This window comes from Ranitomeya imitator, chromosome 1, assembly GCF_032444005.1.
Source record: "Ranitomeya imitator isolate aRanImi1 chromosome 1, aRanImi1.pri, whole genome shotgun sequence".
NCBI lineage: Eukaryota > Metazoa > Chordata > Amphibia > Anura > Dendrobatidae > Ranitomeya > Ranitomeya imitator.
This window is the reverse complement of record NC_091282.1, coordinates 705,211,907-705,231,323: the sequence shown is the minus strand read 5'-3', so window position 1 is coordinate 705,231,323 and position 19,417 is coordinate 705,211,907. Positions and strand designations below refer to the sequence as shown.

At 39.7% G+C, this 19,417-nt stretch overlaps 1 protein-coding gene across 1 annotated transcript in view; it reads right to left on the bottom strand.

Annotated features, from left to right (window-relative positions):
* Positions 1-5,991: 5,991 nt before the first annotated feature.
* The window catches only part of LOC138643106 (putative N-acetylated-alpha-linked acidic dipeptidase), a 234,570-nt gene continuing 221,144 nt past the window's right edge, over positions 5,992-19,417 (bottom strand). The window contains exon 18 of the mRNA XM_069731859.1: positions 5,992-8,791. Within this exon, the coding sequence (XP_069587960.1) occupies positions 8,575-8,791 (217 nt within the window). The 3' untranslated portion in view covers positions 5,992-8,574. The remainder of the gene's footprint in view (positions 8,792-19,417) is intronic.

The window sequence follows — 19,417 nt, the reverse complement described above, 5'->3', positions numbered from 1 at the left end:
CAAATGAGGTTTTGTTTTTTGCTGGATGAGTTGTACTTTTGAATGACACCATTTATTTTTGCACATAGTGTCCTGGAAAATGTGAAAAAAAAAAATCAAAATTGAGGTGATATTGTAAACAAAAACACAATTCTGATATTGTTTTTTTGGGGGAATTGTTGTTACGGTGTCCATTTTGTGGTTAAAATGACCTTGCAATAGGATTGTCTTCAACAATTTGATTATGGCAATACCGAACATGTCAAGTTTTTTTTATTATTCTAGTGGTGAGACAAAAATTAGATGTCTGATAACAATTTTTTGTGTTGTAGTGCCATTTTTTCCGAGACCTGTACATTTGTATTTTTTGGCCAATGGTTAGCTTATTTTTTGTGTGGCGAGATGACATTTTATTAATACCATTCTGGGATAGAATTGACTCTTCGAATGCTTGTTACAGCCTTTTTTTGTAAACATAGAAAAACGTGAAATTGGCATTCTTGAATTATTATTGTTTACGGTGTTTACCGATCAGGTAAATTTTTATATTTTGATAGTTTGCACTTTTCTGAATGCAATGATAACACATAAAACTTCTTAAGTTTTCACTTTTATTGTTAACCCCCTCAGTGGACTTTAAGATGCGATTGTCCGATGGTTTTTGCTACTGTATATAAAACATTACTGCATACAGTTATATGAAAAAGTTTGGGCACCCCTATTAATCTTAAGCTTAATGTTTTATAAAAATTGTTTTTTTGCAACAGCTATTTCAGTTTCATATATCTAACAACTGTTGGACACAGTAATGTTTCTGACTTGAAATAAGGTTTATTGTACTAACAGAAAATGTGCAATCTGCATTCAAACAAAATTTGACAGGTGCATAAGTATGGGCACCCCACCAGAAAAGTGACATTAATATTTAGTAGATCCTCCTTTTGCAAAAATAACAGCCTCTAGTCGCTTCCTGTAGCTTTTAATGAGTTCCTGGATCCTGGATGAAGGTATTTTTGACCATTCCTCTTTACAAAACAATTCCAGTTCAGTTAAGTTTGATGGTTGCCGAGCATGGACAGCCCTCTTGAAATGATCCCCCAGATGTTCAATGATATTCAGGTCTGGGGACTGGGATGGCCATTCCAGAACAGTGTAATTGTTCCTCTGCATGAATCCTGAGTAGATTTGGAGTGGTGTTTTGGATCATTGTCTTGCTGAAAGATCCATCCCCTGCGTAACTTCAACTTTGTCACTGATTCATGAACATTATTGTCAAGAATCTGCTGATACTGAGAGGAATCCATGCGTCCCTCAACTTTAACAAGATTCCCGATGCCGGCATTGGCCACACAGCCCCAAAACATGATGGAACCTCCACCAAATTTTACTGTGGGTAGCAAGTGTTTTTCTTGGAATGCTGTGGTTTTTGGCCGCCATGCATAACGCCTTTTTGTATAACCAAACAACTCAATCTTGGTTTCATCAGTCCACAGGACCTTCTTCCAAAAATAAATTGGCTTCTCCAAATGTGCTTTTGCATACCTCAGCCGACTCTGTTTGTGGCGTGCTTGCAGAAACGGCTTCTTTCGCATCACTCTCCCATACAGCTTCTCCTTGTGCAAAGTGCGTTGTATAGTTGACCGATGTACAGTGACACCATCTGCAGCAAGTTGATGCTGCAGCTCTCTGAAGGTGGTCTGAGGATTGTCCTTGACTGATCTCACCATTCTTCTTCTCTGCCTTTCTGATGTTTTTCTTGGCCTGCCACTTCTGGCCTTAACAAGAACGCACCAAATAATAAGACTGATAGTGTACGGTGCGTTCGTAGCCCGGGGTCCACCGTGCAGAGATGGAACCTGCTGCTGAGTAATGACGGACTATATGGCGGTACTCATAAGTATACTCGCGTGGGTTAAACTTCACCCAACGTGAAGGAAGCGATCCTGTTGCGTCACAGGATCGCGGTACCGCACATAGAAGGCGAGCAAGCAGTCAGCGAACTTAACCCCAACTAGGATTGAAGTCCGATTAGACCACTTGCTGACACAACACCGCAACAGGGTGTGTTAGGCAACTCTTATAATTAGAGCACCGAAGTGCGAACTGTGCCGTGCTGGCAGGCACCACTAAGCACCCAGACGTGGGTCAGGAAGCGCACTACTGGCGCGTGGCGCCGCACTGGCGGTCACAGCAATAGACGCTGATACGTGTGTGACACGTTGAGTGATTTGTCGGGCGCTAGAAAGCAGCCATACTCCATACGCGAACAGTCATACAATAGGGTAGGGGTATTTAATGAACGACTTGCACTCACAACAAACACACGTATTCAATTGTACACTAGCGCATGGCCGTGCGGTCATGCGCAGTTTATATAATTGCAGGACAGGAAGTGGCCACAGAAACTTTGCCCTTCCAGGGCCTGCCAAGAGGACCAATGGAATGCGCTGCAGAGCCAGAGCACATGACCCTCGATCTCCAACGGGAGATCTTGCTCTGGGCATGCTCAGTGTGCGCAAACAAGGACTTAGTCCCAGGGAAGTCCGCTCGCCGCTGACCAGCACTGACTTTAATGGCAGGAGCTGAAGAAGCAGCAGTAACTCTCTGTACAGAGTGAGAGCGAGCAAGACACTGGGAGCGGCGTCCCTGCTGAGCAGACTCCACTGCGGCTGGAGGAGAATGGGAAACGGATCGAGATTCCCCCTGTGCAGCAGAGGAAACTCGACTCCTAACAAACTGTACCTGTGTTTTTCCATTTCCTTACTATGTTCCTCACAGTGGAAATTGACAGGTTAAATCTCTGAGACAGCTTTTTGTATCCTTTCCCTGAACAACTATGTTGAATAATCTTTGTTTTCAGATCATTAGACAGTTGTTTTGAGGAGCCCATGATGCCACTCTTCAGAGGAGATTCAAACAGGAGAACAACTTGCAAGTGGCCACTTTAAGTAGCTTTTCTCATGATTGCATACACCTGGCTATGAAGTTCAAAGCTCAATGAGGTTAGAAAACCAAAAAAAAGTGCTTTAGTAAGTCAGTAAAAAGTAGGTAGGAGTATTTAAAACAAGAAAATGATAAGGGTGCCCACTGCCCATACTTATGCACCTGTCAAATTTTGTTTGAATGCAGATTGCACATTTTCTGTTAGTACAATAAACCTCATTTCAAGGCAGAAACATTACTGTGTCCAACAGTTATTAGATATATGAAACTGAAATAGCTGTTGCAAAAAAAACAATTTTTATAAAACATTAAGCTTAAGATTAATAGGGGTGCCCAAACTTTTTCATATAACTGTATATAGTGATGAGCACAAGTGCTCAGTTCTTGAAATTGCATAGGGCGCTCTGATATACACCGAGTATCGTGGGTCCTTGAGTGACATGTTCGAATCTCCAATGCCCCATACAGAAAATTAACATGAAAAGTTTTTAATTGCCTCTTCCATATCATTCTCATACCCGATCTGACACTTTGTATAAAGAAATACTATTACATGTTTGGTAGCTCAACTGTCTAAGGCACCAAACAGTCCCACATGTCAGATTTTTCAGGCATTGCACTGCCCTGCACACTCAAACTCCAAATTATCAATTACTGGGACTCCTTTCTGTAAATCCTTTTTTACAATTTTGCACTATATTTTATGTAAGTGGCACTTTTGTTGCCATATAAGTATATGATTAAACTGCTTTTTATGCCTCCAAAATACTCTATATTCTAAAAAAAAGGAACACTAATATACCACATACTAGATATCACTGAATGAAATATATATTCCAGTTGCAAATCTTTATTCATTACATAGTGAATGCATTGAAAACAATAAAATTTATATCCCATGGAGGTCTGGATTTGGAATGATACTCAAAAGTGGAAAATCAGATTACAGGCTGATCTAACTTCAGTGAGAATGTCTCAAGACAATGAAATGATTCTCAGTAGTGTGTGTAGCCTCCACATGCCTGAATGATCTCCCTACAATGCCTGGGCATGGTCTTGATGAGGCAGCGGATGTTCTTTTGAGAAATCTCCTCCCAAACCTGGATTAAAGCAACAGTCAACTCCTGGACAGTCTGTGGGCCAACGTGGCTTTAGTGGATGTAACGAGACATGATGTCCCAGATGTTCTCGATTGGATTCAGGTCTAGAGAATGGGCAGACCAGTCCATAGCATCAATGCCTTCATCATGCAGGAACTGCTGACACACTTCAGCCACATGAGGCCTAGCATTGTCATGCATCAGAACCCAGAGCCCAGTGCGCCTGCATATGTTCTCAGGGTCTTAGGATCTCATCCCGGTACCTAATGTCAGTTAGGGTATCTCTGGCCAGCATATGGAGGGCTGTCAGGCCCTCCAAAGAAAAGCCTTCATACACCATTACTGACCCACTGCCAAACTGGTCATGCTGGAGAATATTGCATGCAGCAGAACGTTCTCCATGGTGTCTGCAGACTCTGTCATGGTCTGTCAGGGTGGACCTGCTCTCATCTGTGAAGACCATAGGGCGTCAATGTCAAATCTGCCAATCTTGATTTTCTCTGGCAAATGCCAATTGCCCTGCACTTGTGAATGTTGGGCCCTCATACTACCCTCATAGAGTCTGTTTCTGACAGATTGAGCAAACAAATGGATGTTCGTGGCCTGCTGGAGCACTCTAGCACTGCTCATCCTGTTCCTTCTTGCACACAGGAGAAGGTAGCAGTTCTGCTGCTGGGTTGTTGCCCTCCTATTTTGTATAATGTAAAATCACCATTTTGTGCAAATTAAATCTTACACAATATAGAGATATTACAGAAATATCTGTTTTGGTAGATTTTTGGGACCCCTTGATTTTCAAGGCACTGTAATCCATGAAAGTGTAAAAGGATGCGCTGCTTCCCTGCATGCCCCGTGGCCTTGATCAATGTTTTATACAGAACTCATTGAGAAATATGACCCTGGCACACAGTACCTGGTGATGTTGACTACTTTAATGAACTTCTTACGTGGCAAAGACCTTACACTGTTTTACAGGCTGTGAAAGAAAAAAATGTTTTCACCACATCTAATTAGAATCCCATCTGGTTTAAAAAATATATATATTTATGAAATTAAATTAATTTAGTAGGTTTGAGTGCCATGTTACAGACCATTATCTACTAGCTATTTCTGTCCAGCTATTACACTGATGCCTCCATTCTGTGCCAGTCATTGCACTGGTTGCCCATCTGCTACAGAGCACAATATAAATATATCTACCTCACCTACAAAGCTCTCCACAGATTTGCACTGCCCAACATCTCCTCCCTCATCTCCATCTACCACACTACCCATGCTCTCCATTCCGCTAATGACCAAAGAGTGACATCCTCTATGATCTGAACCTCTCACTCCTATCTACAAGACATATCTCGTGCTGCATCAGTTCTCTGAAATCAGTTGAACTGTAAAGTACTATGGAATATGTTGGCGCTATACAAATAAAAATAATTTCTTATTATTAGCCAAAGCATATTCAAAACAATTCCTCTTTTTCTGGAGGATCCATTACATCCATGCATTGTTTGGTTTGCCCACTTATGTAATGGTTTATCTGTCCCGATGGGGCTGAATTAAACACTTACTGCTAGTTCCTTACCAGATTATTGCTGATAGCAGGTAACTCATAGTTTGAGGAGCCGTCAAATATTAATGTTCTTTAAGTATTTTAAGTAATACTATTGAAGCGCATGTCAAAATAATGAATGTGTTGTTTGCCAACTTCTAGGGAAAATGTTACTTATCTCCATCTTCCCCGGTCTTGATTTTACTGCAGATACAAATGTAGATTCTATGATCTATTGTAACCGTGTGTTTCAATAGTGATTACTTTGTTTTGCTTTCCTGCTTTTTTGTGACGTACTGTAATCATAACTTTGGCAGTGGGATGAATGGAGTTTGAGACTCTGAACACAATTGTTGCGGAAAGCTATTCTCTTAAAAAAAAAAGTCAAGGTCAAAATGCAATTAAATTTGAACAGCAATCAATAACTTGTAATGGGTGGACTGACCCTTCAAGTAAGGCTTTATTGGTCAGGTTACAGCAGGTCAAGATCATTTTTCTGTTGAGTTATTTTAGTAACAAAGAGACTTACTATCACAAGCACAAAAAAAATTTCAGGGACTATTACAAATACTGTAAAGTATTTGCTGCCCCATAGATTGATGTTGCTGTAGCTGTAGTTCTTTTTAGCTTCTACTCTAGTGCACTGCTAGTTAGTACAGACAAAAAAAAATAAGATGGCTTAAATCTCATTTTAGAGACTGGTGACAATGTTCCTTCATTGGATGCTGATTGGCTGCAGCATTACCGTGACACAACGTCATATCATCCACCATGATAAAACAGTGCCGATATCACAGGAACAGTGCCACTGTTTTTACTTTAGAGGACAGTTTTTCCCTTTTATCTTTTTATAATAATTAGCTGGTATTTATCCTCCTCAGGTCCATTCCGTTGTCAATGCCATTGATCCAGTAATGGTATAAAGCTTGCAGCAGTGATGTCTGTCTACAGCTCTGCAGCCGACTGAGCTCAGCAGCTTGTGCTGTCTACATAAGAGAGCCGCTGAGCTCAGTGACAGGTTGCAGCACTGTAGACATGATGGCACCGTTGCAGCCTATAAATAATCGTGTAGTATCATCTGATTTTGTTGTTTATCATGGCAAGCATGAAATTTTACAAAAGATTGAAAGGGGAAGACCCATTTAAACTAGGTATACCATGAGCAACCTTTATCACCGATCCACAAGGTAACTGATAAATGTATAATCCCAAGAATAGGTGGTTAAAAATCTCATTTAAAAAACAGATGTAATGAGCATGTGGGACCACCACGTCTATACATGGTGAAAGGAGCAGTGGTCACACGTGCTCACTCTTGCTCCATCCATACAAGGAATATTCAGATCCATGTTCTGATTAGATGTGGATCCCAGTCATCACATCCTCAGCAATCTTACCTTTATAACATATCCTTTGAAGAGGTTTTTATGTTACTGCCCCCCTTAAAGATGAAGTTACAATATGTCACGGGTTTACCATGAAAGAGAGGGTCCAGAAGACCGCAGCATCTGATTTCACGTACTCCTGCACTGATTAGAACGACTTCTTCTTCACAGTAAATGGTGAAGTTTCTGTTACCAGTGCAGGGGTTAAACTGTTCAGCTTAGTCTCTAATGCTATCCTGCTTGGATGATCTCAGCTGTTCAGTATTGGCCTCTCCCTTCCCCTATATATACTCACCTCTGCCAATCTGGATTGCCAGTGTTAGTCTTGTAATGCCTGATGTGGAGGTGTCGATTGTTGGAGTGTTGAACTGTGACTGTTGCTTGGTGTTTCTGCTGTGTGCAAATTCTCTTCCTCTCTTATTTGATTTTCCTTCCTTTTCTCCCCGGTATTATTCTCTGTTGTCTGTGAGTTTATGTTTGTATATTTGGTATTTAATTTATCCCTGTATGTCCTCCCTTGTTAGTCTGGTTTATGTATACATATACACTATAAGGCTGCCGTCACACTAGCAGTATTTGGTCAGTATTTTACATCAGTATTTGTAGCCAAAACCAAGAGTGGAACAATTAGAGGAAAAGTATAACAGAAACATATGCAAAACTTCTGCATTTATCACTCACTTCTGGTTTTGGCTTACAAATACTGATGTATAATACTGACCAAATACTACTATTGTGACGGCAGCCTTACTCCCCACTTCCCAGGCTGGGTGTGGAGGATAGATAGAGGGCTGATTCAGAAGTTCAGCAAAGTATGTGGCCCTGGCCTTTTCACCTTTAGAAGTATTCTGGGGAGCAGGGATAGCTAGAGTGCCCCTAGCATTAGGGACAAGGAAAGAGTCCGTGGCTCTGGGTATTCTGACAACAGAGTCGTGACACAATTGTTCTCATGACATGTCATATTTTATGACCTTCCCAGAACATTGATGTACTTCTTAATGCTTCTCAGTGTACCGTAAATTATGCATGACCAACTTTCACCTTCTAGACCCAGACTTAATAGTGTAGTCCCTTACTGTACAACCTCTTTTGAATGTCTTCAGGGTACTTAAAAAAGCAAATTTACCTCCTGGACGGGGGCTGCTCATCAATCAGATGGAACAGTACTCATGACCTAATATGATATGATCAGTGGGGAACATAGTGCTCAGAGCCGAGACTGGCAAAGAGGTAAGTATGCTACTTTATTATACATACTGAGGGCATTCAAAAGGGGCTGTCTCGGGCTGGTCAACCTCTTTAACTTTTCATATGCAGGGGAGAAAATTCTTTTCGGGTTTGCTGGAGTCACAGGAGCATATCACTAAATTATCTTGTGCCCCGGTCATTACAATTCCTGTTTCAGAATAAATGTGAAAAAAATTGACACAAACTGATTTTCATCGTAATGATATGAATGATTAAGCTTTTTCCATTGTCAAACCTAAACAGTTACCATTGTATATTACATCATTATGAAAACGGACAGATGTCACGTTCTGCTTAGAAATCACTATTGGTTACATACAGCTTTTCTTTGGATACATTACATTGTTCTAGAAACAAGACATGAGTTCTCATTTCAGTGTTTTGTGCTGCCTCCACCTATACTGCTGGGGTCCTGAATGCTTCTGGCAGCAGAGGCAATGGTGTAAGCAATTATAGAAATTTCCTTTTTAACTTGTTTCCAGCGTCTTTCCTGATTTGGATCACTTTCAATATCAAACATTGCTGAAGCCAATCCTGGAAAACTGGAGGCGGCGTACAGATTGTGCTGATTAGGGGCATAAATCACATGCCTGGGGAGATGAGAAAAGTATCTGTCAGTGCAAGATTTGATCAGCAGACAAAAGAAGTTAAACTTTAACTGTTCTACGATGCACATTGCAATATTATTTTCTCCGGAAAAAGAGGGATTCGACAATATGACCTTTTGTTATATACGTAGTCATATACATCTGTTTAGAAAATACCTTTACTTTACTTGTCAGCTCCTTATAGAAGGGACCAATAGTGATAGCAGCCGCTATGGGGTCCAGGGTCTGAGTAGGCGAAACAGGTACTGAAAGGAGTTTCGTGATGACTTTCTGCTGAATTATCCAGTTGTTTGCACTACTAATTTTCAGTTTACTGTCCATATATAGGAATATGAGTTTTAGATGTGCTTGTAGAAGGGATCTGACTATCCTCAAGAACAATTTAGCTGTTGCTGATTCTAGCAGGTGGTAAAAAGCTAATGCCCCTCTCACCATGCAGTGGTCACAAAAATCTGAGTAATACGTTGTTTTTTTTCAAGATCACTGCCACTTGATCATGGGCAGTGTCTGATCTGATACAAAGAAAAACACACGGGGCCCAATTCATTAAGAATGGTGTTTTGCAAACAGGTCCGCTGGAGAGAGATGATTCATTAAAGCACCACTCCAGTATATATATATTTTTAATTGCACTGTTGGAGTGGTGCTTTAAATGTTATTCCCCTGTCTTATTATCACCTGCCACCTTCAGCCTATTCCAGCGTCGCATTCGTCGGTCTCCGGTGAAAAGTGTCCTACCGGCAGCTCCAGTGTTTCATGGAACACGCCAGGGGTCACTTTTCAATACATCTCATTCTGGATCTCATAGACTTGCACTCAGCTCTAGTGATGTAACTTTTGACTTCCAGCCATTCAAAAGTTACAGGCACAAGATGGCACCGCGGGACCTGAGCGATGCCAGAAAAAGGTAAAGCCGCCGGAAGGTAAGTATAAGAATTGGGGTAGGAGGCTTACATTTTATAGCGCCACTCCAGCACTGAAAAAACAATGATGCTGGAATGATACTTTTAAGAGGTGTATGCCACTTAACACTGCTGTACTGTTCGGGTCAATATGACCCGAAATGATTTTTGAGACCCTGTAGATTTTTTTATATGAGGATTTGAAACTAGTGGTATCTTGACTTCTCCTCATTTGTGGAGCTCTATATATATATATTTTTTTTGTTTACTTTTTGCTACACGCTGATTGTTACACTTGTACTGTTCGGGTCAATATGACCCGATAGCATTTTATACTGTTCTACAGGTCTCTGATTGTTTCTGACTGCAAAAGTTATGTTTTTTTATGTGTACTTCATCTCAAAATGGTGGTGGTTTCACTGTTCTTATCAGTAAACAAGTAATTATCTAGTATTATCCATTTGCTGTTTGTGAGAGGAGACTGGTTGTCTATCATTCAAAGGCTGGGGGTATGCGTGTTGTTCTCGATTTGACTCATGGACTAAAAGGACAAAATGTCACACGTGACAACTTTTTTACATCCTAACAACTAGGCCAGATGTTAAAGAAAAAACAAATTACCATGCTGGGTACTATAAGAAAAAACAAACCTGAACTACCGCAAGGTATCCTTAGCAAGAGAGAGGGGTACAGTTCTACTTTTTTTTCTGGAAATACAACTGTTGTTTTTTATGTTCCAAAAAAAAACAAGCAGGTAATTCTAATGAGCACAATGCACCATGACAATGCCGTAAGTGATAGAGAAGACAGAAAGCCTGACATTATTTTGGATTATAATGCCACAAAGGCAGCAGTTGATACTTTAGACCAAGCAATATCAACATATACATGCAAACGCAAAACCAATCGGTGGCCAATGATTTTATTTTATAACATACTGGACGTTTCTGCATACAATGCATTTGTCTTATGGAGAGAAATCGACCCCGATCGAAACCGGAATAGGCTGCATAAAAGAAGATTATTTCTTGAGGAATTGGGCAAATCCTTGGATAGACCATATACTGGGAGCAGAAAAGTGACCCCCAGAAGCGAAGGAGCAACAGCCATTGTAAAAAGTGTCCAGCATGCTCAAGAAAGAGATTCCACATCCACGGCCTCCACCAGCGCAGCTACCAGCAGCGCAGATACCAGCAAAAAAAGGAAGAGAAGTAGCTTCTGTCCATCTTCCTGTGACAATAAGACTAATCTGACATGTGCTGGACGTTCAAAATATCTGTGTAAAGGACATGTGTTTTATTATTGTGTTCAGTGTAAAAACGCATGAACATGATCAGTTTTTCTTTTTTCTTTCTAAAAAGGTTGAAGTTTTTATGATTTTTCATTTGTTGATTTATAAATATTGTTTTCAAAAAGTTAAATTTGTTATTTGTGTGCAGAATGCAAAGATAATTGTAAAAAGCCTGTGTAACCTTTTCATGAAAAAAAATAAATTATTAAGTTTTAATGTCAATTTTTCATTTGTTTATGATCAACCATGTTCACATACAGTATAATAATGAAAAAAGTATTCAAATAAAACACTTAGGCCGGCTTCACACTTGCGAGTTTTACGGACGTAAGAGCGCAGAAACTACGTCCGTAAAACTCGCAAAAAATACGGCACAATTATTCTCTATGCCCCTGTTCTTATCTGCCGTATTTTACTGATCAGTATTATACGGCTTTCTACGGCCGTACATAATCGCAGCATGCTGCGTTTGTCACCGTACTGCGCAAGAAATACGCCAATGAAAGTCTATGGAAGCGTGAAAAATACGGATTACACACGGACAAGCAGTGTGACTTGCGAGAAATACGCAGCGCTGTTAGAGAGAAAAGCCGGTAATTCAGTGCGGTGTACAGTAAAATCACACTGACAGCTTACAGTCCAATAGGTAGAATAAATGTGTACACATAGAATAGGTATATATATATATATATGTCAGTGAGACACATATATGTATATATATTCTTACTTCATACAGCCGCGATATAGCAAAAAGCCGGTAATTCAATTACCGGCTTTTTCTTTCTCCTTCCTAAACCCGACATGATTTGAGACATGGTTTACATACAGTAAACCATGTCTTCTCTCCATTTTTTTTTGCAGATTCCACACTACTAATGTCAGTAGTGTGTATCTGCAAAATTTGGCCGTTCTAGCTCTTAAAATAAACGGTTAAATGGCGGAAAAAATTGGCGTGGGCTCCCGCGCAATTTTCTCCGCCAGAGTAGTAAAGCCAGTGACTGAGGGCAGATATTAATAGCCTGGAGAGGGTCCACGGTTATTGGCCCCCCCCTGGCTAAAAATATCTGCCCCCAGCCACCCCAGAAAAGGCACATCTGTAAGATGCGCCTATTCTGGCACTTGGCCACTCTCTTCCCATTCCCGTGTAGCGGTGGGATATGGGGTATTGAAGGGTTAATGCCACCTTGCTATTGTAAGGTGACATTAAGCCTAATTAATAATGGAGAGGCGTCAATTATGACACCTATCCATTATTAATCCAATTGTAGTAAAGGGTTAAATAAAACACAAACACATTATTTAAAATTATTTTAATGAAATAAAGCTCCCAGGCTTTCTAGGAAAGTTCCCACGATCTATGAACATCCAGCAGAGGGCGCCTCACCGCAAATGAAGCTAAATATAGATCATTGATCTATATTTAGCCTCATTCCCCGGGGTTTTGCAGCAAGGAGCAGCCTGCATTAGCGGAACTCCTTGCTGCAAAATGTTTTAACCCCTTCAGAAGGATTTACATCGTTGGACGTTACAGATCTGCGGAGGGTAAGTATATTGTTGGTTTATTATGTTTTTTTACTTACAGAACGAGGGTCTTCAGTGACTGGATTGGGCGTAGAATAAAATACTCCAACAACCATTGTTTTTATTTCATTAAAATAATTTTAAATAATGTGTTTGTGTTTTATTTAACCCTTTACTACAATTGGATTAATAATGGATAGGTGTCATAATTGACGCCTCTCCATTATTAATTAGGCTTAATGTCACCTTACAATAGCAAGGTGGCATTAACCCTTCATTACCCCATATCCCACCGCTACACGGGAATGGGAAGAGAGTGGCCAAGTGCCAGAATAGGCGCATCTTCCAGATGTGCCTTTTCTGGGGTGGCTGGGGGCAGATGTTTTTAGCCAGGGGGGGGCCAATAACCGTGGACCCTCTCCAGGCTATTAATATCTGCCCTCAGTCACTGGCTTTACTACTCTGGCGGAGAAAATTGCGCGGGAGCCCACGCCAATTTTTTCCGCCATTTAACCCTTTATTTTAAGAGCTAGAACGGCCAAATTTTGCAGATACACACTACTGACATTAGTAGTGTGGAATCTGCAAACAAAAAAGGAAAGAAGACATGGTTTACTGTATGTAAACCATGTCTCAAATCATGTCGGGTTTTAGGAAGGAGAAAGAAAAAGCCGGTAATTGAATTACCGGCTTTCAAGCTGTATAGCGCTGGAAAAAATATTAATATATATACATATATGTGTCTACTGACATATATATATATATATATATATATATATATATATATATATATATAGACAGTATATATATATTTTTTTTCTTTTTGGGACACATGGATCACTTCTATAGCGGTATGTTGGTTTTGCAAGCCTGCGAGAAAACCACGCAGTACGGATGCCATACGGATTACATACGGAGGATGCCATGCGCAAAAAACGCTGACACACTCTGCCTACAGAGGAGCTAGGGACCACTATTTTCGGGACTTTTCAGCGTATTACGGCCGTAATATACGGACCGTATTTTCATACGCTGAGTGTGAAGCCGGCCTTAGAGTAGCTAAAAATCAAGAATTAATAGGTCGGGTCATATTGACCCGGGAACAGTAGAAGTGTATAGCAAATGCAAACAGAACAGCAGGGTTAATAAATTAGGCGCATCGCACAACTAGCGCTGACCTCCACCAGAAATGTTACTCCTGTGAGGGATTTGAATACATACACAAAAGTGGCATAAATTTTACAAAATTTGCTGGGTGGGCTTCACCACGTCCTGTTAGAGCTCTACCCACTTTGCGACTGGTGGAGAAATGCTAAATGTCAGAAAAATGTTGTGCAACCATGATTTGTGCAGAAATGTAGCAACGTTTCAAGATGTTTTACTGCATAAACACCTTGATGAATCTGGAGTTTAGCTGCAATATCAGATACAATCATGTACAACAGTGGTGCTGTTTCTGGAAAATTTATACCCTTCTAATCTCATTCAGTACATCCCTCTGTTAAAGTAATGCGTACATTACTTCTTTCTTAAACGGTAATCCACTCAGGTCTGTATTCGGTGGTAATGTTACCTCGTGTGCATGAGCAGCAGGTATCCTGCACCTGTTCTGTTTATTAGCCCCTTTTCATCTTCCTGACCAAGCCAAATTAAACAATTCTGACCAGTGTTACTTTTATGTGGTAATAACTCAGGAATGCTTCAAAGAATCCTAGCGATTCTGAGATTTTTTTGTGACACATTGTACTTTGTTAGTGGTAAATCTAGGTCAAAATTTTTTTGTGTTTATTTTTAAAAACATTGGAATATTGGCAAAAATTTTGAAAACATTTATATCCTTAAACCCGATAGTCACGTTGTACAAAATAATTTATAACTAACGTTTACCACATGTCTACTTTTCATATACATAATTTTTTGAATACTTTTTTTGTTAGGAAGTTAAGAGTTAAAAGTTTATCAGGAATTTTCTCATTTTTCCACAAAATTTACACAACCATTTTTTTTTAGGAACCACATCAAATGTTACACCATTTTAAAAACTGCACCCCTCAAAGTGCTCAAAACATTAAAGAAGTTAATTAACCCTTTAGGTGCTTCACATGAATTAAAGCAATATGAAAAAAAAACTATAATGAGTAGGGTGTCCTCTCGACTCCTCTGACTGATGATGTATGGGTAGATAAGGATACACCAGTTTGAATTCAAACACCCAATACCTTTTTTTTTTCAAGGGAGATAAGCCACAGCCATGAGTGTTTGGCAGCAACTTTCTACCCTTTACACATTGAAAACACATGGCTGCTTGGCCAATCGTTCTCGTTCATGCACGTCAGCACTTCTACTGTGCAAAACTTTGTGGTGATAGAATGAGTGAGACTAATAAATTATATTACTATAAATAAACCAGTTTATGGTTTCTTTTCTATAAACATGATTTTTGGACAATTAAATTAAACACAAGGTTAAAAAAATCCTCTTCTGTGGGAACACGGTACGGAGCAGTGTGGATTCTTCCTTCCCATCTATTATGAGTCACACCTAGAAAAGCTGGAAATGTAGAAAGTCACACATTCCGAGCGACAAATCTCAGATACATGTAGTCCAGGACACATCCTAGTATTGTTAGTCTGAATAATTTAAAACTGTTTCATTAATAGCTGCTGAGAATAAAAAAGCGAGAGGTCATGCCTTAAGTGTTTGAAAAAGACAGTGGCCCAAATTAAGTAAATTACACACACTAGAGGGCCATCTGATCTTTCTGACATCAACTTTATTGTTTTTGGGGTCTTATTGATGTATTGTTTAAATTGGGATTCTGTGTTACATGCATTTTTTTTAATTATGCTCAACAACCGCAACACATGTAGGGGTCGCCTAAGAAATGTGTGCCTAAACGACATTTAGTGTCCACATGTTTGGCATTTCTTTTGTGATGAGAGCCCACCTAATTTACGGGTGCATGTCTCCAGAAGCATGAGCTGGGCACTACGTACTGGTTACTATAGCGTATTGGGCACTACAATGGCAGTTTGCAATTTGCCCTCCGCAACATCCATTACTACTTGTTCCTGGAAAACATCCATGGAGTCCAAATTGTCCCTACACCTGTAGATAAATTCCCAAAGGGGTAAAATTTCCAAAATGGGGTAACTTGAAGGGGAATTCTGCTCTTCTAGCACTTAAGGGCTTTATATATGAAGTCTGCAAACTATACAAAGAAATTCTGCACTCCAGGAGGCAAATAGCTCTCCCTTCCTCCAGAGTCTCGCCGTGTGGCTAAGTAGTACTGTATAGCCACATATTTGGTATTTCCACATTCAGCAGAAATTGTGAGACACATTTTGGTGCAATTTTTACCCATTTCCAAATGTGAAAATGTAAAATCTGAGGCTAAAGCAAAGTTTTCATGGTAAAAATGTAATTATTTTTTCTTCACAGCCCAAAGGTATAAAATTTTCCACCTATGGTTTACCACCTGTGGTATCAATATTATCACTGCACCCCTAGATGAATTCACAGAGAGGTATAGTTTGTAAAATGAGGTGTCTTGTGGGGTGTTCTGCTGTTCTGGAACTTTAGGGGCTCTGCCAATGTGATATGGCACCCTCAAACCAGTCCAGCAAAATCTGAACTCCAATATGGCGCTTCTTCCCTTCTGAGCTTTGCACTGTGCCTCAAACTTTCGGGTCAATTTTCTCCTGCTATCCTTGTGAAAATAAAAAAAATTGTGGCTAAAACAACATTTTTGGGTGAAAAATATTTTTTCATTTCCACAGATCAACGTTGCAAAATTCTGTGAAGCACCTGTGGGTTGAAAGTGCTCACAACACAGCTAGATTCCTTAATAAGTCTAGTTTTCAAAATGGGGTCACTTGTGGTGGTTTTCCACTGTTTAGGCACATCAAGGGTTTTTCAAATGCGTCATGACACCGGCAGACAGGTCCATCAGTTTGCATTTCAAAACATCCCTTCTTATTTTCTGAGCCCTGTCATGTGCTGAAAGATTAGTTTACCCCCACATTTGGTGAATCTGTGTACCCAGGAGAAATTGCACATCAAATGTTGTGTTCCATTTTCTCCTGTTACTTTTTGAAGATAAAAAAATTGGAGCTAAACTTTCTTGTGGGAAAAATGATATATATATATATATATATATATATATATATATATATATATATATATATATATATATATATATATTTTACATTTTCTCAGCTCAATGATATAAACTTCTGTGAAGCACCTGGGGATTCATGGTGTTTACCACACATCTAAATAAGTTCCCTGTGGGGACTAGTTTAAAAATGGTGTCACATGTGGGGGGTTTCCACTGATTAGGGACTCTCTAAACGCAACATGGTGTCTGCTAATTATTCCTGCAAATTTTGCATTCAAAAAGTCAAATGGCGCTCCCTCCCTTCTGAGCCCTGCCATGCACCCAAACAGTGGTTTCCCCTCACATATGGGCTATTATCATGCTCAGGAGAAATTGCACAACATATTTTGAGGTCCATTTTTTCACCCTTGTGAAAATAAAAAAAAGGGTCTAAAGTGATTTTTTTGTGAAAAAAGATTAAATGTTCATTTTATCCTTCCACATTCTAAAAATTTCTGTGACGCACCTGAAGGGTTACTAAACTTATTCAATGTGGTTTTTAGCTCCTTGAGGGGTGCAGTTTCTACAATGGTGTCACTTTTGGGTATTTTCTATCTTATAGACCACTCAAAGTTATTTTAAATGCAATGTGGTCCCTGAAAAAATTGTTTGTTGTTTATTTTTTTAAATATGAAATCGCTGGTCAACTTTTAACCCTTATAACTTCCTAAATAATTTTATATATTTAAAAAATTACATAGATGTAAAGTAGACATGTGGGAAATGTTGATCATGAACTGTTTTGTGTGACATGACTCTCTGATTTAAGAGCATAAAAATTAAAAGTTTGAAAATTGCAACATTTTCAACATTTTTTGCCAAATTTACTATTTTTTTTATATCGAATAAATTTTACCACTATCATGAAGTATAATATGTCATGAAAAAAAAAACAATCTCAGATCAGTGGAATCCATTGAAGCATTCCAAAGTTATTATAACGTAAAGTGACAGAGGTCAGAATTGGTAAATTTGGCCTGATCGTGAAGGTTCAAATAGCCATGTGGGGTGACGGGGCTAATGTCTAAAATAATCTTGCTTCAGTCCAGCATATTTGATGAGTTTCTCTAAAGAAGATGTTGTATTTTAATTTAAGTTTTAGAAAATATTTGTTTTCTTTGGGTAATATTATACATTTTGCAGTTTTACTCATAAAACGTGGTAAAAGTTTCCCTTTTGTTCCCGTGTATTTTTTCAGGAAATTTGTTTAGTTTGTATAGTGCGATACAATCCTACCGCCATATACTAATGATGTATTTGTACTAAGTGCTGCATTATTCTCCATGGTGCACTAAGAGCAGAAAAGATTGTTGTGCCACACAATTGCTAAAGATACTAATGATGTTTCTTGTTTGCTGAGCCTGTGAAAAGCATGGTAATATAAAAATAGAATGAAAATGAACACATTATGAAACATACAAATAGTACAATGCAGTTATCTCTGTTTCTGGCTCACATAAAAGGCTTTGCTTAGGGTGTGAGGTATGTTTACAAGACTGATAGATGTTGTTAGTTTTTTTCAAAGATGGCAGCAGGGTCACTTCTGCAATGAGGTGAGATGATCATGTTGTCTTACGTGGCAGTCTATGGTTTCTCCCAGAAGGGCAGCATTTTCCCGTCCCCAAAAGTGAATTTCGGCTGTTCTCCGAATCGCTTGCTAAACTGGCATCCGATTGGGAAAATAGTTAGAAAGCCACCACCTAGCAGTCAACTGTATTCTCATCTTTCAATTGACGGTATGATTAGCAGGTAGAACCTAGAGTCTCTGGGTTCCTGCTAGGTATGACACCATTTAGCCATGTGCCTCTATGGTCATGTGTGAGTGCTTGCAGGTGTATTTTGTTCTTGAGGAAAACACGTGATCCACTTTGTGAACTCCAGCATTGAGTATGAGCAAGGTGTAAGAGTATCTAGTTGAAAAGAGAGGGGAAGGCGAGTAGCATTCTCAGAGTGTATGAGGGTATGTGCGCACGGTCAGTAAACACTGTGGGTTGGACGCTGCGTACTTGAACAGCTTCCAACCCGCAGCGTCCAGATGTTACAGCATAGTGGATGGGATTTCAAGAAATCCCATGCCCACTATGCATCCACAGACACCAGCAGATCAGCTGCGGAGACGGACATGCGGCGCGTCTCTCCAGACCGCAGCATGTTTAGTTATCTTGGAAAAGACAAATTGCACCCATACAATGAACACATGTGGATTCACCTGCGTTCAATAGCCGGCAGCGCTTTGGACGCAGCGGACATGTTCTGCATCCAAAGTGCTGCCACTTCCAGATCGTGTGCACATACCCTAAGGGTATGCACAATTTCTTTCCCCTTGACAAAGCTAGAACGCGAAACGCGTGTCGGGGCTCTTCTTGAGACTGAGAACAGGCGGACTATATGGGTATGTGTCGGTAACTATTAGTCTTTTATGCACTTGCACTTTGGACCTTGACTCACAATGGTTAATCTCTTATGCATGCTTTATGAAACTAGTAGACTATGGATATCTACTCTTAACCCATAGCCTGTGCTACCCTTTACCTCGATCTCTGATTGTTGTGCACTTTACTCGGGTACCACCCTTCCTCTTATTACTTATTTATTGTTGTTATTATATGTGTATCTTTAATAAAATTTGTTACTCTTTTATATTGCCTCTTGAGCGGTGTGTTCTGATACTTTGTATCTTTTGGGTTAGCCTAAGGGTTGTGGGTTGCATGAGAGACTGTCTGTGTTGAGATTTG